General features: G+C 42.1%; 1 protein-coding gene across 1 annotated transcript in view; it reads right to left on the reverse strand.

The window, feature by feature from the left end:
- Window positions 1-3,998: 3,998 nt before the first annotated feature.
- Window positions 3,999-22,115, reverse strand: part of HAL (histidine ammonia-lyase) — a 30,565-nt gene continuing 12,448 nt past the window's right edge. The window contains exons 14-20 of the mRNA XM_056117419.1: window positions 21,494-21,574; window positions 18,884-18,949; window positions 18,639-18,804; window positions 15,560-15,694; window positions 6,522-6,630; window positions 6,354-6,423; window positions 3,999-4,469 (exon numbers count right to left, since the gene is read on the reverse strand). Coding sequence (XP_055973394.1) covers window positions 4,329-4,469; window positions 6,354-6,423; window positions 6,522-6,630; window positions 15,560-15,694; window positions 18,639-18,804; window positions 18,884-18,949; window positions 21,494-21,574 — 768 coding nt within the window. The 3' untranslated portion in view covers window positions 3,999-4,328. The remainder of the gene's footprint in view (window positions 4,470-6,353; window positions 6,424-6,521; window positions 6,631-15,559; window positions 15,695-18,638; window positions 18,805-18,883; window positions 18,950-21,493; window positions 21,575-22,115) is intronic.

A 22,115-nucleotide genomic window follows, 5' to 3' on the forward strand; every position in this document is an offset into this window, starting at 1 on the left:
CCCAGCTATGCTCAGGGCTTACTGCTGGTCTGTGCTTAGGAATCATATCTGGAAGGCTTGAAGGACCTTATGGGATGCCAGGGATTGAACCCCAGGGAGGACTCATGCAAGACAAGTTTCCTACCCACTGTATTATCTCTCCAACCCTAGGCATATCTTTTTTTTTGAATGAAGGCAGTAAAGAATACACATCCCCCAAACTGTTTGTCCCCAGACCATGCACCACAAACTCTGACAACTCCCTGGAACCTGCTAGGACACAATCCCACCCTGATCAGGTCGGATTCAGACTTCTAGCAAGTCTCCAGGTGCTGTCTGGGCCCGTTGAAGTGCTACAATCTACACACTTGACTTCACCCAGTTCTTCAAAAACATTTGTTCCTGAGGATCCAGGTTCTGTTGCTCTATGCTCACTCCCTGGAATGCTTCCCCTGTTTTCTCTATGTGGGAATCAGAGCGAGTCACTTCCCACCCACACTCTGCTCCCCTCTCATGTGATAGCCACAACTACATTGTAACCTTTATTTTTAATTTAATTTTATTTGGGAGAGCCTGCCAAGAGGTGTGCAAGAGGTTCAAGGGCTCTTCCTGGTGATTTTTGGTCCACTGGACCAGCAGTTCAATGTGATGTTTTGTGGTTGCAGTACTGCTAGGGACCTGCAGTACTGGGGATTATTTGGGGTTCACCCAGTGTGCTCAGAACACCATATGATGCCAGGGAAAGGCGCAGGGTCACTGCATACAGGTCACTGCATACTGCTTTAACCCCTATACTATCTTTCCCCTCTATCTCCTGCTTTTTATTTTTACATACTTTTATTTATTTACAGTGCCGGGGATCAAACCTAATCTTTTTTTAAAAAAATTTTTAATTTTTAAATTTTATTCAATCACCATGAAATACAGCTACAGGCTTTCATGTTTGAGTTACAATCATACAAGATGGAAAATCTTGACTCCAGGACTATGTCGATACACCTCAACTTTGTCTACAGCCATCCACAGTGACAAATGTCAGCAGCTTTGCAGCTTTGCAGCTGCTATATTAAACCCTATATCAAGGCCCAAAGTGGCTTAACAAAGTCTATCGTGGGCTAGAGAGATAGTACAGCAGGTCGGGTGCTTGTCTTGTATGTGGCTTCCCTGGCTTTGATCCCCAAAACCCCAGTTGGTCCCTCATGCACCTCCAGGAGTAATTCCTGAGTAACAGCCAGGAGTAACCCCTGAGCATCTCCAAGTGTGGCCTAGAAACCAAACAACAACGAAAACAAAAAACAAAGATCACCCATTTTCCATTGAAAATTCAAGGAAGGGCAGGTCTCAGGGATTGTTCTTCTAGTTGCTCAATAACGCTGAAGTTCCAGATTCCTTTACTCCCCTGGCTGGCCAGCAGTGAGGGTGTGTCCTAAAACCAGATCCCACCCCCCACCCCCGCCCCTCCACCCCCAACCAGCCCCAGGTGCTCATTCAAGTTAAGCAGGAGAAAGCTAGCTGCCATAAGTCTCACCAGAGAAAGCATTTTTTTGAGACTTCCAGGAAAATACTTGTCTATCTCTCACCCTTTTGTGAACTCCTCAAGAAGCCAAGGAAATGGAACTGCCCAACCAGGATGATGCACTCAGGGGAATTTCTGCCAGTGCTTTTTTTGTGTGTTGTATCTTTTCAATGAGTTTACATTCATAGATGAATGCTTTTAACAAAGTAAGCCCTAAAATGTTCTCAGGGTCATGCTACTAGTGAGATAATCAGGTTTAATAAAAAGATTAGATAAGAGGTGCTGGAGCAATAGTACAATGGGTAGGGTGCTTGCCTTGCCCATGGCCAATGTGGGTTCAATCCCTGGCATCTCATATGGTCCACCAAACCTGCCCAGAGTCATCTCCGAGCACAGTTAGAAGTAAGCCCTAAGCACTGGGTGTGGCCCCCACAAACTAAAACAATAATATAGGGATGAGGTGCATGCCCTCATGCACAAACACCCAACTGAGCCTTATCCTTAGTACCACATGTCCCCTACCACCAGCCTTTCTCAGGACCTTCAGGTGTTGCTTTGCTGGCCCCAGCTGGTCCCAGTATCGCTAGGCTGGAGTAGCACCTCATCAAGGCCGTAGCATTGATCTACCAGGAGCTTTGCTTGGGAGGAACCCCCACCCTCTAAGAAAAATAACATAGCCGAGGGACCAGTTCCAGAAATAAGATCAAGTTTGAAGTATTAATAACATGCATTTAAATGGGGGGGGGGGAATTCTGTACAGTATTTTATGTGACAGGTTGTTGCAGCAGTGGTACTCACATCATACCCCATCACAGGCCCATGCCCTTGAGTATATTTTTGGCTCAAATTGACACAGACTTGAAGTGTGACTTGGGCATTACATCAGAGTTGCTTTGGTCAACAGCACATTAACAAGTAAGTCACAACAGAATTTTTTAGTTTGTCTTGGGGTCACACCTGGGTCAATTCCTGGCTCTATGTATTCAGAGTCTCTCTGGGTGGTGCTTAGGGACCATGTGGTAGCAAGGATGAAACCAGCCCTTCCTCCCTGCACACATAATTAGTGCACACTCCAGCCCCTTAAGTTATGCACCCACCTTCCCAAATGTAAGAATGCAATGCAACATAAGACACTTGAGACTCAGTTTATTCCACAATTATCTTGAAATTTCTTGATGGCATGTGCTGTCACCAACACCGTTGTAGAAAAAAATTTAGTGGCAAGAGTGCAGGGGCCAGTGGGCGTCTGGCACGCCCTGTGCACGTTGGGGAGCTGCCGCCAGGCTGCTGGAGCCACTGGTCCTCTCATGGCTGGACTCAGGGATAAGAATGAATAAACCTAGTTTGCGTGTGTTTGCCATTTGGCAAAGAACAGCATCAAGAATAACCTTTAAGTAAACAGTTTCTCAGCACATTTTTTGCCCACTGGATTGCTGCAGGCAGTACTTTTCACCTCTGTCTCCACCTTTCTGTGAACAAGTTGTGATTGAAAGAGTGAAAACTGGATTGAGAAACGTCACTTGGGTGTTTTAGATGGGAGGTGAGCTGGCGAATGTGACTGTCCTTCTGTCCTTTCCCACACCATTGGGTTTCCTAGAGCCATGCTTTCCGTTGCCTGTATGAGGCCTGCCTTCTGCACGTTTGCCCAAATGGACACAGCCCAGATCTTATCCTGGGAGAGCCAAGCCATCACCTGCCCATCCTTCATCCCACAACTATACTTAAGCCCTCCCAAAGGTCCTTTAGCTTCCTTTATTGAAGGGGGAGACAGATTGGGTAACACATCCTCTGATCCCATTTTGACCTTTGCCTGACTTCATTTTAATGATTACCCTACAAAGATAGGGGGATGGTTGACTCTTATCACCAAATTCTTGATCTGTGGCAGGAAGAAACCTCATAACTCAGGGCTCTTAGAAGAAGGTGGATAGAGCACTAGCACAGAGTAAGAAAGGGATAAATACTAACCTCCAATTCTAGTTTAAACATGTGAATCCTTCTCTTGGATATGTGCAGTGATATATGATAAGCACGAAATGCATTCCTCAACCAGCCCCCAATCTGAAATGTTCTTTATATTTATTCTTTAATTCTTTTTTTTTTTTTTTGCTTTTTTGAGTCACACCCAGCAATGCTTAGGTTACTCCTGGCTCTGCACTCAGAAATTACTCCTGGTGGTGCTCGGGGGACCATATGAGATGCCAGGGATTGAACCTGGGTTGGCTTCATGCAAGGCAAACACCCTACCCACTGTGCTATCACTCTGGTCCCCTATTCCTTAATTCTTTACACAAAAACTCTTATTGATATATTGACTCTTTTTGATTAGGATTCACTGGGGAGAAGGAAAAAAGTGACTTAAGGACAAATTATAATTTTAAAGCAGTTATTTATGAATGCATATTAATGAATGTCCATCATATAGCACAGTACAATCAGCTAAAGTTATCTAGTGGAAAAACTGTCAAAGCAAAAAACTAAAAAAAGAAGAAGAAAAAGAAAAGAAAAAGAAAGAATGCTTTTAATCAGATTTGAGTTCATTTCATGCTAAAAGAAAAAGACCCTGGCAATTCTGGGTGAGTTGCCTCTTGGTATATTTAAGAAAGAAAACTCCTAATATTAGATGCATATCAAACAAATTCACCACAAATACAGTGCTTATGGTACTAGATTTAGCAACTACAATGGTGTCACCTACCAAACCAAAGTAGCTTTTAGAAGAACTGAATTATATCCTACATTCAACTACCCAGGGAAATGCACTGGTCTCCTTTCAGCCTGCTAGTGTTTGCTGTTAAACAAAGTACCATCTAATTTAAGTACCATACACACACTAGAGATCTCCAGACTCTGAAATTTTGGTGTCGTTCTTGTGTAGAGATTGCAGTGAAAAGGCTGTTGGAGAAATAGGTCTTGATTCGGGAATATGCTCCATTCTGTACTTCTCAATGTATGGTGCAGCTACTTCCCAAACCTGAGAAGGAAAGAAAATTTCAATGTCATACTCAGTTTCCTCTAAGCCAAAACATTCTCTCTGCCTGAGGACATGTAGCAACACTTGCTTCCTTGGAAGCCATTTGACACATGGTCTGCAGTGATAGCATCCTATCATGCTGAGTCTGAAATGTATCTCAAGGTACTATGAAGGTTTTCAGCTGGGTTCCCTTTGAAAGCAAAACAAGCCAACACGCGAAACAGCCTTTTTAGCTTTCTGACACCTGTGCATCAGCCCGCAGACTGGTAGCTAAAATCCATTGGGAAATTCAATAGGGACATCTGGGGGGGGGGGCGGTGTTTCTTGAACTATATTTTCTCTGAAAGCCTGGTATGACAAAAGGCAATGAATTTCTCCATTTGATCAGTTTCTAGGCCCAGAACTCTCTGTTTCACTTGCTACTCAAAAGATGAGCCAGGGATCAACCACATCAGGACAGTCCCACTCCAGAGGTACTGAATCATCCAAACCTACTTGGAAAGGAGATGTCAGGAAATACCCAGCACCGAAAGGTTTAAGAAGCACTGCCTTGGGTCCACTTCAGTTTCTCCCTCCCCCATTCTAGAAGAACGTCATCTTGAACAAAAGCTTTCTTTCTGAAGAGATATGGTTATAGGATGGCTACAATACTTTAGAAGAGTTATTCCTTCCAAGGCAATTGTCTTGCCCACCTATGTCCTGGCATCAGAGTTGGCCAACAAGCTGGGGCCTTCTTGACAGTGATGGTGGGGGCAGGGTGAGGAGTAGACAGGGCATTCTTAGGAACAACAGGCATGGAAATTAAAGATAAAATTATTCCTCAGGAACATGCCAGCTGTCCAGGATGGATCAAAAAATTCTAAGGAACTTGATAACCACAAATGATCACAAAATGCATAGGGAACTTTACAAATTGTATCCAAAAAATGACTTGGTGTGCTAAGCATCTATCCCTATCAGATGAGGGGAGCTGGAAGAAATAAGCAATGAAAGAAGCTGGATTTCACCCAGGCAATGGGCAGGACATGCTAGAGAACGAGGCAGGTCAAAAGCCCCAACCCTGTTTACTCATTTGTCTGTCATTGATGGATCAGATGGTACTAGTGATAACATTATCAGGAAGGGAAAGCACTTTTGTATTTTTTGTTTTTTTAAGGGCCGGGGTCAGGTTATTTTTGTGTGTGGGGTGGTGGTAGTGGTGGTGGGGACAGGATGGGGTTTATTTTGTTTTGTTTTTGGCGACTCCCAGTGGCTGCTCATGACTCGGTACTGAGGGTTGTTTCTGATGGTACTGGGGAAACCATGTAGTGGTGGGGGCTTGAAACTGGGATTCTGCAGGTTAACCATATGTTGTAGCCCTTGGAGTCATATCTCAGCCTCATAGAGGTGCTTTTGTTTGTTTGGGGAGGGCGGGGTGTTGGGGGTATCAAACCCAGGCTGGCAGCAAGCAAGCAAGCACTCTGCCCGCTGTACTATCTCTCTGGCCCCAGGCGTGCTTTTGAACGAGAGTACAGTCTTGGTGATGGGGATCCAGAAATCTTTCTTTTTCTTTTCTCTCCACAAGTACTCTGCCCAGAACCCACTTCAAACCATTTCCACTTTTACTCCCTAAATAGTCAATGTGGGGTATATCATTTAAGAGTTTATCAGGGAAAAAAAAGATAAAAAATAATTTGTAATTCCAAAAAAATAAAAAAAAATGGAGTTTATCAGATAGGTTCTTGGTGGCCTGGCAAGTGTCCTAAGTAACTTTTTTGGCTTATGTCCAAAGACAAACCAAGAAACCAAAGACTAGGGCGAGGCTTCTCCACTCTATTCCCACTGCACTTTGCTCAAATGACCGCAAACCTTCCAACCCTTCTAGGAGCCAAGTAGCCAGCTTGCCTTCTGATCCACCAGTAGCCTGTGAGCAGCCTCGATGTCTGGGGCCATGAAGCGATCTTTAATCCAAGGCCTGAGGAGAAGCACAACCAAGCATCAGCCAAACATTAACCACCACCAGGGGGTCACAGGTCGGACACATGTTGCTTCCAGGTTGCTGTTTGACTTTACCTTACAACAGAGCGCACCAGGTCATAGACCTTCTCCAGTGGAGTGGTTGTTCTCAGGGGGCGTAGAAACTCAATGCCCTGGCAGGCTGCAAGAAGCTCAATGGCCAGCACTGAAACAAGAAACATGCAGGAAATGGCTGAGGAAATCCTGCTTCCGCTGGGAAACAAATCACACCTAAGTAAATGCTTAGCAGGAGCCAGCTGGAAAGTTGGTTCTTGGTCTCTGGGTCAAATGGAGATACCTTACTATTTGGTTACCATTTAAATTTTGTTTTTGTTTGGGGACCACATCCGGTGTTCACACCTGAAGGTGCGTGGTGGGTTCCCTTTGGTGCTGGGGATTGAACTTGGGCCTCCGGTTGCAAAGTGTGTGCTATGTCCATTCTGCTATCTCAGTGGTCCTGGTTACAAGGTTAGACCTGCTTTTCTAACATCCTGGGTGTATCTTTAAAGGGAAGAAGAAAACTGAAGCCTTCACTGGTTAGATGACCAGATCCTCAAACCTACCCAGGTAGTTCCCTTTATCTGCACTAAAGAAATTATCCATTTCTCTCGTTCACATTCTCCTACCAAGAGGCCACAGTGTCCCAGGCATAAGGGAAGGAATCCGAAAGATGACTCAGTCCTGCCCCCAAGCCCAGACCTATCACATAAACATGGGCACCTGCTTCATAAGGTTCTTTACTTTTCCAACCTTCCAGTTCCTTACTTGAAAAGTGAGGGACTAGCCTAGCAGATAGGAAATTTCTTTCAGGTCAAATTAAATTCATCAACTTCATCCTCTCCATCTGTGACCTGAGCTCATCAAAGTCTGTGATGATGAACTACATAAATTTTAGGATAAGAATTCAAATGCTTCTAATGCTCCATTTGGTCACCTAAATGGTCTGACAACTTTTAACAACTTTTAAATAATGAAACCCAAAAATTAGTTCTATTTTTAGACACATCTTCCCATTGTCTATAAAATGTAGAGAAATTTCTATTTTAATATTCAGAGTTTATTGTGAGGTATGTACATTTGATAAGAATTCTTAGCTTATTAATGAACTTGAAGCTAATGAACTGTTAAAGTTTAGAGTTTCCATTCTAGTGGGTTCCCTTAAAGCCTTTAACTTTGAAGGCTTGAGAAATTGAGAACATGTTAGAATTTGTTTCAAGGCACCAAAGACATTTGTTTTTCTTTCTTACTCATGTTCTTTTTTCTTTTCTTTTTTTTCTGCCTCCCCTCTCCCTGTTTATTGTTTATTAGCTTATTCACTATTTTCTGGCAATCTTTTGATGAAATTTTATGTGTTAGATATTTCAGATCTAAAAACAAACTAAAATTCACATAAAGGTACTGATGCCATCCATTTTGATCAATGAGTAGTATGGGGATGTTTGTGGTGTGGATAAAGAGAGATATTTTTGGTCTAAGGATAGTTTAAAAACTGTGAATAATCTTGATTTATTATCAAATCAACTACCTCATTGATCAATCTCAATGAGGTAATTTCATAGCTTCATCACTTCATAGCTACAAAGATATGATTAAAATAACATAAAATCAATTTTCAGAGATCTTCATTTGCTGAAATTTCCTCATATAGGCCAGAGTGATAGAATGGTGGGTAGGCGCTTGCCTTGCAAGTGGCTGTTCCCATGTTCAGTACCCAATACCTCATATAGAACAATTCTGCAAATGGAGATCTGATTTTTAAAAATGAAGGTGTTGGGAGCAAGAAGATAGTACAGAAGGTAAGGCCTCTGCATTGTATGCAGTTGACCCAGTTTCAATCACCAGCTTCTCAAATGCTTCCCTGAGACCGTAGGAATAATTCCTGAGCACAGAGTCAGTAGTAAGACCTACTCACAGCTAAGTGTTACCCAAAACTTTTTTAAAAAATGAAGGTGCTTGTTTATTTTTCAGTATTTAATGTGGCAACTGGAGATATGGTTAAAATAGTGGACTTGCACCAATCACCTGGGGTTAAATCTTAGCTCTGCCACTTACAATCTGTAGTTTGGGGCACATTCTTTGACCTCTATCTTGATTTCCATTTTTTTCAGTTGCAGCTGACTCACTGGCCACTAACATTTTATTTATTTAAAAATTTGGAGGCCAGCCACACATGCTAGGGTAAAAGGGAGCTCAGATAGAGAAGGGAGCACCAAATAAAGGGTCTTGGGAGGATCCTCCCAGGATGGGAGAAGCATGCTGAAAGTAGACTATAGACCAAACATGATTGCCACTCAATGCCTATTTTGCAAACCATAACACTCAAAAGGAGAGAGAGAACAAAAGGGAATGCCCTGCCACAGAGGCAGGGTGGGATGGGGGGTTGGGGGTTGGGAGGGATACTGGGATCTGTGGTGGTGGGAAATGGGCACTGGTGGAGGGATGGGTATTTGATCATTGTATAATTGAAACCCAAACACAAAAATTTGTAAGTCTACAACTGTACCTCATGGTGTCTCACTAATAAAAATTTAAAAAAGAAATAAAGTGAAAAATTTAAAAAAATAAATAAAAATTTTAAATTGAATATCCATAAGATAGACCATTACAAGGTAAAGGTAAAGGCCCTCCTGTTGATCGTCGATTTGCTCGAGCAGGCCCAGTAACGTCTCCATTGGAGACTTTATTGTTACTGTGTCTGGCATATCAAATACTCTCGGTAGCTTGCCGGGCTCTCCGAGAGGGGCAGAGGAATCGAACTCGGGTCGGCCATGTTGGCCGCTTATAAGGCGAATGCCCTACCCGCTGTGCTATCGCTCTGGCAGACCATTACAAAGCTGTTCATAATTGGATTTCAGTTATCCAATGATCCAGCACCCGTCTCTCCACCAGTGTACTTTTCCTACCACCAATGTCCCGTGTTTCCCTACCACCATCCCCCAACACCCCCCCTTGCCCCTAGCCTCCCTCTATGAGGCTCTCTTGCTCTCTCCTTTTCCTTTTGTGCATTATGGTTTGCAATACAGATCATGGCTAAGGGTCATGGTGTTCAGGGCAGTCACAGTCAGTCACAGTCCTCCCGTTGTTCATCGATTTGCTCGAGCGGGCCCAGTAATGTCTCCATCATGAGACTTGTTGTTACTGTGTTTGGTATATTGAATACATCACAGGGAGCTTGCCAGGCTCTGCCTTGCGGGTGAGATACTCTTGGTAGCTTGCCGGGGTCTCCGAGAGGGGCGGAGGAATCAAACTCAGGTCGACCATATTGCTGCTTGCAAGGCAAACGTCCTACCGCTGGGCTATCATTTAGTATTTTTATCAAGTTGGTAAGGCTGGAGTAGCTTCTAAATTATAAGGCAGCTTTGGGGTGTGGATATGACTTCCTAGACTTCTGAAAGTGTTGGGAGGTGAGGGAAGGTAGCCCATCCCAATCCTGACAAAGCCTGGATATTTCAGTCACAAAACACACATACCTGAATATTCAGATTATATCTTGATATTTAAATGTGATAATAGTAGATACTTCCTAGAGTTTTTTAAGTATGAAATAATTTTTAACTAAAATATCAAATTTTTAATTAATCATAGTAAGAAATACACAGTTTCAAAATTGTTTATGGTTGGGTTTTAGTCATATAATGTTCCAACACCCATCCTTTCATTTCCCATCACCAATGCCCCCAGTTTCCCTCACCTCCCCCACCTTTATGGCAGACACTTTTCTTCTCTCTCTCTCTCTCTCTCTCATTCTTGAGCAGATTAAATGAGTTAAAAGATAGAATGCTTGTGGCTGGAGAGATAGTACAGCAAGTAAGTTTCTTGCCTTCATGTGGCTGACCTGGGATCAATCCCTGCCACCCCATGTGGTCCCCCAACCTTTTGAACCACCAGGAATAATCCCTGAGCATGGGGCCAAGAGTAAGTTCTAAGCACTTTGAACCAAACATTAAAAAAAAAAAATTAAGGGATAAGATTAAATAATAATCAACAAGAGCTATTTTATTTCATGTTCCCTTCTCTAAGAAAAAACTGTTTTCTTTGACCTTGCATTTCCTACCCACCCCCATTCCAGGCTCTGAGATATGTGTGCTTATTTCTGGGGCTTTGATTTCTTTATGACTCTAGATCTCTGCAATGCTCTCAGCCCTGCTCCCTTCAGAAAGATTTCCCCTCTTCCTAAGGACTGTTATTTAAGGTCCTTTATTTCCAGTGAATGCAAGCATCTCTCAAGTTTCTATCCCTGGTATCTTCTCTCTCTAACCTCTAAGTCTCCTCTAACCTCCTTTATCATTCATCCTAACTCCTTGCTGCACCTAGGAAGCTGTATTTGGATGTGTTATATCTTCACCTCAATGCAATGTTGCATCTCTCAAACAACTTGTTGTGTGTACACCCTTCTCTTACAAAACTAATCCTGAATTCCTTCAACCAAATTACCTGGCTCTAATTGTTGATCTGGTCTTAATAATTTTGTTTGTTTGTTTGTTTTTGGCCAAGGGCTGGAGTGATAGCACAGCAGGTAGGGAGTTTGCTTTGCACGTGGCCAACTTGGTTTGATTCCTCCATCCCCCTTGGAGAGCCCAGAAAGCTACCGAGAGTACCCCGCCTGCATAGCAGAGTCTGTCAAGCTCCCTGTAGCGTATTTGATATGCCCAAAATAGTAACAACAAGTCTCATAATAGAGATGTTACTGGTGCCCACTTGAGCAAATTGATGAACAAGGGGAAGACAGTGCTACAGTGCTATAGTGTTTTTGGCCAGAGGGGATGATGGGTAGATAAGGGGGTGGAACCACAACTGACATTGTCCAGAGAATATTCTTACTTCCATGCTCAGGAATAACTCATGGTAGTGCTTGGGGAATGATAAATAGTGCTGGGAATTGAACCTGAGCTGGCTGCAAACAAGGCAAGTGCCCTATCCAATGTATTATTTCTCTTCCCCATCCCAGTCTTAGGGGCTGAGATCTCCAAGCCTGTACAGTTTGGGACTGGACCTGCCAGTAACTAGACAGTTACACCCACCAACTGCCGTGTAACTCCAACAACGGCCAGGATCCAGAGATCATCACACTCAGCTCCTGGGAGAGAACAAGACAGAGTCTCCTACCCTATGCCTGACTGTCTCCACCAGGGCCCAACAGCTGAAGACCACCGAGGCCCAACCAAGGCCTTGCTGGGACCACTCTCCACACACTTGGATGAGCCTCATGCATAAAAGAACTGACAGAGGAACCCAGGTGTGTGGGACCCGGGGCTGAGATCTCCAAGCCTGTACAGTTTGGGACTGGACCTGCCAATAACTAGACAGTTACACCCACCAACTGCCGTGTAACTCCAACAACGGCCAGGATCCAGAGATTATCACACTCAGCTCCCGGAAGCACGCGGCCGCATTTGCGGCCGCGCGACATCTTATCATCTCATTCCTAATTCGGTCAAACTGGCAGGCTACCAAATGTAACATGCCCACACGGCAGAGTCTGGCAAACTCCCCGTGGTATACCCAATATGCCAAATACCAGTAACAATGATGGGTCTCATTCTCCTAACCCTGAAAAAGCCTTGAATATGGCACTTTAAAAAAAAAAAAATCTCAGGGCTAGGACGAAGAAGACGTTACTGGCACCTGCTCGAGTCAATCGACGAACAACAGGGTGGTCGTGATCGTGATCGTGATCGTGATCCCAGTCTTAATATTAAATATGCTTTGAAGAAACCTTTTCTCACTCCTTCTGTTTACATCAGGTTTAATTCTATCCTCTGAAAACTCTATGTGTTAGTTAGAATTTTAAGATCTACAAAGAGTTGCCAAGATATAGTCCTATGCCCCTCTTTCAGATTACACTCATCTCCACGTGAGTAGAAAGGAATTATTCCTAGATAGCTCCACATGCTCAAGGGATAAATACCTTTCCATTCCAGCCAAGTAGAATTATCCTTTCTGTGATCGCTGAGCAACATGAAGAATCTCTAGGTGCTATAATAAGTATATGCCTGTCTTGTACTTATTTTACAGCACCACCAATTTCAAGCATTATAGTTTAATATCTATAATCAAGCAAATATAAGTAACAATTATGCTTGAAACATTATCTGCTCATTCTTTTTACTGTTAATGACAATTCACAAATATATATAACTCCATCAAGATGAGTTAAATCACTATTTTAATTATTTATTTGAACCTTCAAGGCTAATTTTCACAAAAAATATTTGAACATCAAGTCTGTGCTGGGCACTGTTCTAAAAGTTTTAAGACTATCTAGGAATGTGATCAAGACCATGAGATCTCTGTCCTCACTGAGCCAAAATTCTTTATTATTTATTGAAAGTGAGTTTTTCTCACCTAGCTTAGAAAAGACAGGCCTAAGTATGACAGGAATACTAAACTGCTATTAGGAAAATATAACCAAAAGTGAGAAAATATTGAGTATCATAAATTATAGGTTATCATAAATCATAATAGTACAAATTATATATAAATTATAATTTATTATAAATTATTTTATAAATTATAATAAACACAATTTTATTAATTTTATGATTTCTATAAATTATATATTAAATACATCATATAATATTTTATATATTATACAATTACGATGATTGGGTATTATAAGTACACTATAAAACTATTTTAGCAGAGGTAAAAACTGAGCAACTACATAGGAATGAGGAAGTGAAATGGATCCTTGGGAAGATTACTGCCATCCAAGAGAGTGAGGATGCAAGTGCTATGGTAGTGACACATGTAGACACAGAATCACACCATGGGTCCAGGGAGAGAAGTGGCAATGAGCCTATAACCACTGTGTGGTACTTGGAGACTGTAGAAAAGGGACTAGCTATTGTTTGGGGCAATAGGAAGCAACTGACAAATTTATAGCGAGGGTCTAGACTGGTCAAAATTTCTTTTTAAGAAGCTTGCCCTGTTTATTGTATATGTGAATTCAGAGGAACAGTAGTGAAAGCAAGGATACTGATTGAAAGAAGATGATGCTGATTTAATTTGGCTATCTTTCACAGGTTAGTAGACATGTTGTTAAATAACATAGACGATCTGAGGACTTATTAGGGTGACTTCTTAAAAAAAAATTGAGCTGCCATGAAACGCAACAATTCCACCTCTTGCTTTATACGCTGAAAGCTTAAACACACACACACACACACACACACACACACCTTTGAAAAGATATTTGTGTTCCTTTGTTCACTGCAGCTCTAGTCACAATAGCCGAAATCTAGAAGGAATCAAAGTGTCCAAAACTAGATGAGTGGCTGAGGAAATTGTGACATACACCTACAGTGGAATACTACTCAGAAAAGATGAAGTCATGCAGTTTGCCACTACATGCATAGATCTGGAGAGTATCATGTGGAGTGAAATCAGTAGGAAGAAGAAGATCGGGTACAAAATTATTTCTCTCACATGTAAAGAAATAAAGGGATATAAAGAAAGTAAGAGAATAACAAAATGTCAAAGGTAACAGAAGCTGAGAGGTGACCTACAGAGCTGAGTTTACCAGGGCAGGGGGAGAGAGATTGAATGAGACAGAACTGTAGGACATTGGTGAAGGGAAGTGGACACTCTGGCGGTGATGTCAAACATTATGCATGAAACTCTATCATTAATAGAATTGTAAATCATTGTAAATTGTAAATTGGCTGCGTGACACATCATCATAGAGCCTCTCAGAGAGCCCGGCAAGCTACCTAGAGTATCCCTCCCACGCGGCAGAGCCTGGCAAGCCCCCCATGGTGTATTCAATATGCCAAAAACAGTAACAATAACAAGTTTCATTCCCCTGACCCTGAATGAGCCTCCAATTGTTAGGAAAGACGAGTAAGGAGAGGCTGCTAAAATCTCAAGGCTGGGACAAATGGAGATGTTACTAGCACCCGCTCGAGTAAATCAATGAACAACGGGATGACAGTGATACAGTGATACAGAAATCAAAGTATCCCAGTATAATCGGGGGTGCTTTAAACCTTGGCTACCAAATTTGCCATGTAGGCCTTGAATTCTGATTTGAATAAACCTATTGTCAAGACACTAGCATAATTCAGAAAATTAACCTATGACTCACTGGTGACACCAAAATTAACTACTGATTTTTCTTCAATATTATAATTGTATTGTGCTGACATTTAATATTATAAAGAGTTCTTATTTAATAGCTAAAGTCTGTTGGAAAAAATAATATAATGGGCTGGAGAGAGAGTTTAATAGGTTGAGGGCATGTTTGAAGAGCCATGATCAATCCCTGGCACTGCATGATCCCCCGAGCACTGATAAGAATGACCCCCAAGCACAGAGCTAGCAGGAAATTCTGAGTACTATCAGGTGTGCTCCACATTCAAACTTTTTTTAGTTAAAAACATTTCTTAATACTATAATGAGGGTTAGGAGATAGTACAGTCATCAGGGCACATATGCTCCACCAGGTTTGATCCTCAGCACCACACAGCCCCTATGCATTGCTAGATGCAGTCCTAGAGGCCCTTGAATACTTCCAGGGTGACTCAGGTAATCCCTGACACCAGGACTGCAGGGACCTGAGCAGAAGCCTGGGGCCCTTGCATTGAACCTCCAGCATTTGCTGGTGACCCCTTTTGCACACCCGCTGCCCACCAGCATGTGGGCGTGCACGCGCGCACGCACACACACACACACACACACACACACACTCAAAATAGTAATATGATGAGAATTTTCCAAAAAATAATATGAGAACACAAAAGAAAGAAGAAAGGATGAAGCAAGTATAGAATTCATTAATTCTGAATGAATCAGAGGGGTCTGTAAGTGAGGGGTAGGGTACTAATCTCACCACTACTGAATACATTTAAAGACCCATTTTAGTGTTTCCAATGTCAGCTGATGAATTGGCTTTGCTGCAAGCTCTGAATAGAATCAGAGGACTTGTTGCCTTACTCAAGTTTCTCATCCCCAGACCTGATAATCTGTCTTTCCAGCAATTTCCAGGTGGGGGCAATGCTCCCTGCAGGCCTCCACTCAGAAAACCAGGAGCAGAGGCACTTTTCGCTAAGGCCTCCCTCCCTCCAGGTTGGGGTGGAGGGGGCAGGCAGGCTTACCTTGCTCCACATGCTCGATGACCCTGAGGCACTTCCTTGCCGCCCATCCTCCCATAGAGACGTGGTCTTCCGTGGCAGCGCTGGTAGAGAGGGAGTCCACAGATGAGGGGTGGCATAGCGACTTGCTCTCAGACACTGCAAGAGGCCAATGCACATTATGTAAGCTCGGCATACGAAAAGTTAACCCAAGGGCCTGTGGCTTCCCAATGTGCCCCTAACAGGAAGTCCCATCTCCAAGAACTCTTCGTTGTTCATTACTCAGACATAAGATGATCCAAAATTATATTGGAGAAAAGAAACAGTACTCCCTTACTCCTGCAAATACTCCAAAGCTCTGAGGTCTGATGTAAGATTCAGATGTTAAAGGTGGAAACACTAAATGAGGAAGGTAGGTTGCGAAAAATGGAAGCAGTTAACATGCTAGGCAGACTGGAAAGAAAAAATGGGTATTTGAGAACAAGGTGGCTGATTGTGTTACCAGTGGAGGTGGGATTAGAATTTTGGGGTATTGAGGCTGGAATCAAAGATCTTCAGGAAGAAGATTTAACTGTTCGGACTGCTAAAAATGATGACACAAACAGATATATTGATGTTAAACTGGGGCTGGATAATTGTCCAAGGTAGATGGAAAGTTCTAGATTGGTATTTCTCAAATTTTGTGGTGCATAGAATCCCTTGATTTCTATTCGGGCAAATGTTGAGTTTGAGGTGAGACTTGAGATTCTGCTGCTCAGATAACTGAGGTAAGAGCTGTAATTTGGGGCCAAAAACCACAATGTAAATAACAAGAACCTCAAACAATTTCTTCTCCTAGCTTCAAAAGTCAGGGAAAGTCAAACTCTCAAAATAATTTTTCCTTCTCTCTCTCTCTCTCTCTCTCTCTCTCTCTCTCTCTCTCTCTCTCTCTTTCCTTTTTGGGTCACACCTAGTGATGCACAGAGATTACTCCTGGCTCATACACTCAGGAATTACTCCTGGCAGTGCTCAGGGGACCATATGGGATACTGGGAATCAAACCTGGGTTGGCTGCGTGCAAGGTAAATGCCCTACCCGCTGTGCTATTACTCAAGCCCTCCTCTTCTCTTTTTGACCTTGAAAATGAAAACGTTTATGCATGAAGCTTCTGTTATTTTTGATGCTATGAGGGATCTGGAGCTACAAATTAGGATGCTCAACTTTACCAAGAATGTTCTAGGTTTCTGCACAGAAAGTCCCAGGTCCTGTGCCTCTCACCCTCCTATAGAGATAAACAGGCTATTGTGAAGTTCTTTCAGAGAGATAACTTAGAAGTCGCCAAAGAATTCCTCAATTTTATTATAATGAAAGAAAGCTGAACAATTTCAGTTGGCAGCTGGGGAGGCTAACATTACTGAAAAGGAGGCTGCCTAGGGTGCAGATGGTTCTCTGAAAAATCAATTACCACCACAAATTCATGTTAGCATGACAAGTCGCTCCCCTGTAATGGGGTATTTTAAGAAGGAGGTAAATAAGCAAAGAGAAGATACTGATCAGAGGAAGGAATCCAGTGGCTTTTGTTGGTTGTTTGTGTTGGGTTTTATGTGAGTGAGGCTTAGACAAGGAAGGGAATTAAGAATAAGACATAAGCAATTGATATGTTTAGTGCTTCCAACAAGTCCCACTTGGTTCCTAGTCTCTACACACATCAGTTTTTTCACTCTTCCCCAGCTTTCTTAGGTAAATTGGTTACTTGTTTTACATGGGAATAAACTGAAGGTCAAGAGAGTAAGGGACTTGAACAATGTTCTTTAAATAAAAATTTTTTTAAAAGAGAGTAAGAGACTTGCTCCAGGTCCCATTGTGGGCACTGCTCATTTCCCACCATGCTATCCTCCCTGCCTCTTGGGCAAGTTTTCTAGGGAAAACCAATTTCTACATAGTTAAATATGAATTTCAAATTAAAAAATGATTTTTTTTGGTATAGTACAGTGGATAGGTGCTTGCCTTCCATGCAGTTGGCCTAGTTGCAATTCTTAGTATTCCATATGGTCCCCCAAGCCCATCATAGGTGATCCCTGAGCACAGAGTCAGCAGCAAGCCCTGAAAACTACCAGGGGTGGCCCCCTAAAAACAGCAACAAAAATGATTTGTTTTGTTTGAAGGTTATACCTTTCCTGCTGTGCAGTATCATCAGGAAGTCACTTAACCACTCAGATCTGTTACATGTCTGTAAAATGAACTAATTATAACATCTGCTTCTGACATGGTTGTGACAATTTAAAATGAAAATAAATGAATCCTTGGTATTTCCTTTGTCCAGGCCCTGTCTTTTGTTTTGTTTTGTTGGGCCACATCCAGTTGTGCACTCAGGAATTACTCTTGGTTGTGCAAAGGAGACCATATGGGATGCTGGGGATTGAACGGAGGTTATTAGCATGCAAGGCAAGCACCCTATCTATTGCACTATCAGACCTACTGTACTATTGCTCTGACCCCTGTCTAGGATCTATCCTAATGTGGTGCTTTTCTGTCCTGAATTAAATTACAGAGCCTTTCAATTCTTCCTTCGCTAATTGCAGCAAGTTCATGGACACCAATGGCCAAATAGTCCAGGGCCTGAAAGAGTGTCTCAATTCAGTCAGTTATTTTGAAATTTAAGTTTCCTAGAGGGCATCTGCTTCTAGTTAGCATTTTTGCATGTTGCATCTTTTTGTTTGCATAGGTTAGTTTATCTAACAGAATGTATTCAGAGTTTAATCATCCGGGTTAGTTCAAGTATCACTATTAACTATAAATATCTATTTCTTTTTGCTGTTTGTCCTCCAATTGAGATTAGGAAAAGAGCTACAAAGAAGAAGCTATATGTGAAGTCATTGCTTTCTATAAAGACCTAAAGGTAGAAACTCATTATTTACATCCTCATTATTGCATTATAATGATTCAGTATGAAGTCACATAGGTTTATGTCATATTTGTTTTCTGAAAAGTACTAAAAAGACAGCCTCTGGCATTTAAAATAAAATTTTGAGAAAGATCATAGGAGGCAGGAAGAGGTGGTGAGAGAGCTGAATCTCTTGCAGACCAATGGCAAGGTGCCAGAGAGACAGAGCCGTGGCCTTACCGAGGGCTGCCGCTGTGCAGTGGGCAATCATAAACCCAGAGTTCAGACCCCCTTCAGCCACCAGGAAAGCAGGCAATTCACTAAGGGCGGGGTTACAGAGCCTTTCAATTCTTCTTTCGCTAATTGCAGCAAGTTCATGGACACCAATGGCCAAATAGTCCAGGGCCTGAAAGAGTGTCTCAATTCAGTCAGCCTATATTGCATACAATACACTTTCAGAGTCAATGAATCCTAAAGAAACTTACTTTAGCTGGGTATTCACCATGGAAGTTTCCTCCAGAAATAGTTTCTCCCCTACTGGCAAAGACCATCTTTCAAAACAGGTTAAGGCTTTACTGTAACACTTGTTGATGGCATTGAAAACAACTCTTTGCCCACTTGGCTTGTTTTTAACATTGAAGCAATAGTCTTTGTACAGTTGCATAGTAGAGGGAAGGAGATATTTTCTAAAAGCAGCTAAAACATAAAGGAATGCAAAGCAGAAATAAACCCAAGCATGAGGATAAATCATATTCAGCCAATTGGAGACCAAATAAACATGAAGCATGAGACAGTTTTCTTTTGAGATGAGAGATACTCAAGCTTAATTATAACATTATACAGTACTAATACAGTAGTTAGTGTTTTCTCTAAAAGCACTAACCTATTCAGATTCCTCCATGAGCTGTGAATTTTATGCTCCACTGCAGAATCTACATTGATCTTGAGCAGCCACCAACTGTGTGGACGGCCAATTTGGGAAATTCAAACTCCCTACTATTGGTCCGGTATTCACAGCAAACAGCAGCCAAAAGCACCTCCCAAGCCCATTTCAGTAGAAGGCCACTTAGATTCACTGACTATTAATAGGATCAAGGATCATTCACTGTATCACACACTTCACAGCAGACATCTAGACAAAGGCAGTAACAGATTCTCTTTCCCGGCATCCAAGGAACCAGTCTAAAGAATATCCACTACCCAGTAAATTCCAGGGACTCACGATGTCTGTGAGAGGTTTTGACTTCCAATGGGGTGGAGATGCATGTGACAAGTTTGTGGGCTCAAGTTGGAGCTTACTCGTGTCTCACATAACATCATGAGTCTGTAAGGCTGAGAATCTGCTCTTCTCCATGGACCTCTCCCTGACCACAGACCCTGGTCTTTTCTCTATGCTCTGAATCCTGATAGAAAGTGATCTCTGCACCAATTAGAACTTAATCAAACTCTATCATTCTTTCTCCATTGGAGACTTTGTTGTTACTGTGTTTGGCATATCAAATACGTCACGGGGAGCTTGCCAGGCTCTGCCGTGTGGGCGAGATACTCTCAGTAGCTTGCCAGGCTCTCCGAGAGGGGCGGAGGAATCGAACTCGGGTCGGCCATGTTGGCTGCGTGCAAGGCAAACACCCTACTGCTGTGCTATAGCTCCAGCCCTTTCATAGTTTAGATTAGTCGAACATGAGATTACAGCAATTAGAATTAATTCCCACTAAATCCAGCAACTATGCAATAGGAGCTCTCATCAGCACTTGGAAAACTAAGAAAAAGTCTTTCATTTAAATTTTGTTGTAGAAGAGCTCCCAAATACTTGTCTCTCAAATTAATAATTGATGTTACTAATTAATAACTAATGCTTTTAGAAAAAGTAATAGTGTGGGAAAGGAATAGACTTTTGGCTAATTTTTTTTTTTTGCTGTAGCAAGTAATGGGGAAGAAAAGAAAATTACTTTTCTTTGAGAAAATTACTCATTCATATCCAGTAATTTAATAATCATTTTATTCACTCTATAAGGTACCATTTCAAGTGTAAATTCTATTGTGTAAATGGATGTCAACCCATCACAAACAAGACCTAGTAGAGGAGCTAAGCTATGTAGGGCTAGATAGGGTTCATGAAAACAATTACTCTGTTTGAGGGATGTTATGATGCAGCAGTAGGTAAGTGAGCTGGAGACTGTCTCATGTAGGTCTGACTAAGTTGTAAGATGGTCTGCAAGGGTATGAAGCACAGCTGAACCTGTAAGAAAAGCCAAGTGCAATGGTTTTGTGAGAAATCTTGCCCACGGGCAATGAAACCCATCTGCTGACTCAGACTATGAGGGACTCCTAAGGCTGATAATGAGGCACTTTCTTCTGTTTAAATAACAGAGGCAGATATGGAAGAAGACAAATATATTCCTAAGTGGGGTGGTTATCATCCAAAGCAATATAGTGTCTGTGAAGAACTCTGTCAGTGTGATTCCTGACAGAACACAGCTCCTTCTAGGGGCAACTGAGTCCTTAGACCAGCACAAAGACCTTACAGCAAAATCAGGATGATTCTGAGAATTACACACTATGAAGGAAAGAAAAGAAATGGAGATGATCTGGACAAATATGGAAACACCAATTTGAGTAAAGTCTGTGTTCAAAATTAAGAACTCGGGATGGGAAAGCTATACCTCTTTGGTACTCTGGTGAGTGTTCACAGGTTACCTTCTGTTTAAGGTCCTGGGGCATCCTAGAATGGATAAAGAAGGGCCAACCTCCACAGGGGCTTTGTACTGATACTTGAACCCCAGGTCCGCACTGTCCCCCAAGCTGCCAACAGTGAATTCAGAGCAAATAGCATCATGAATCCTCTCAACCAAAGCTGGACATCCCCTCTTTCACCTTTCACAGGTGAATCTTGAAAGCAGAATATGTTAAACTCCAAACCCAACATCAGGCCCATGGGCTTTGCCTCTGTCACTTACCAGCTCTGACATGGAAAAAGTCACTTAACCTCTGAACCTTGGGCACTGAGTCCATGAAATGGAGTGGGAGATCAGAAGCATTACATAAAGGATCCCTTCAGCCCAGCCCATCATTATAACTAGATTGTCAAAGGATACAGGATTATCTGTTGCACTGTTCAGTTCCGTAGTAATGATGTTCTTCACAAAGGCTATTGTGTCGTTCACCACACCATGGACCTAGCGTAAGAGGCTAGTTGTTAGCACATGGGATAATAGTCTCTGTCATAGCACAGAGAGCTGCCATTATTAAAAGATCAGCAAGGATGTTTTACACTGAGATTTATTCTTACTGTAGAGCTTATTAGGTGATTCATCCTCATTGATATTTTCAAATCTAACAGCTGGAAGAGACTTGCTGAGTAAAAAAAGAAATAAAAGTACTTACTCCAGGGAGTACTTTTTGCTACATGTCAGAGGGAAAGGCGGCATATATTGAACTATTGTTTCTTTCTTTTTTTGAAAAAAAAAAAAACATAGGGGTTACTTTCAGCAGTTCTCAGTTTTCCCAGAGTCACTGGACTTAGGCATTTCACATTTTAAGCATGTATGTGCTCTACCACTAAAAATATCTCCTTGGCTCTGTACATACAGCTGCATTCTTGAGATGCATGTTACTCTCTGATTCAACTAATTGCCATGTACAAACAAGTTGTAATGTTTACAACACAGGATGCCTACTGGAACCCAATTCCTCTGCATTTTTATTTAAATTTAAGCC

The sequence above is a fragment of the Sorex fumeus genome, unplaced genomic scaffold, assembly GCF_029834395.1.
Source record: "Sorex fumeus unplaced genomic scaffold, SorFum_2.1 ptg000003l, whole genome shotgun sequence".
Taxonomy (NCBI): Eukaryota; Metazoa; Chordata; class Mammalia; order Eulipotyphla; family Soricidae; genus Sorex; species Sorex fumeus.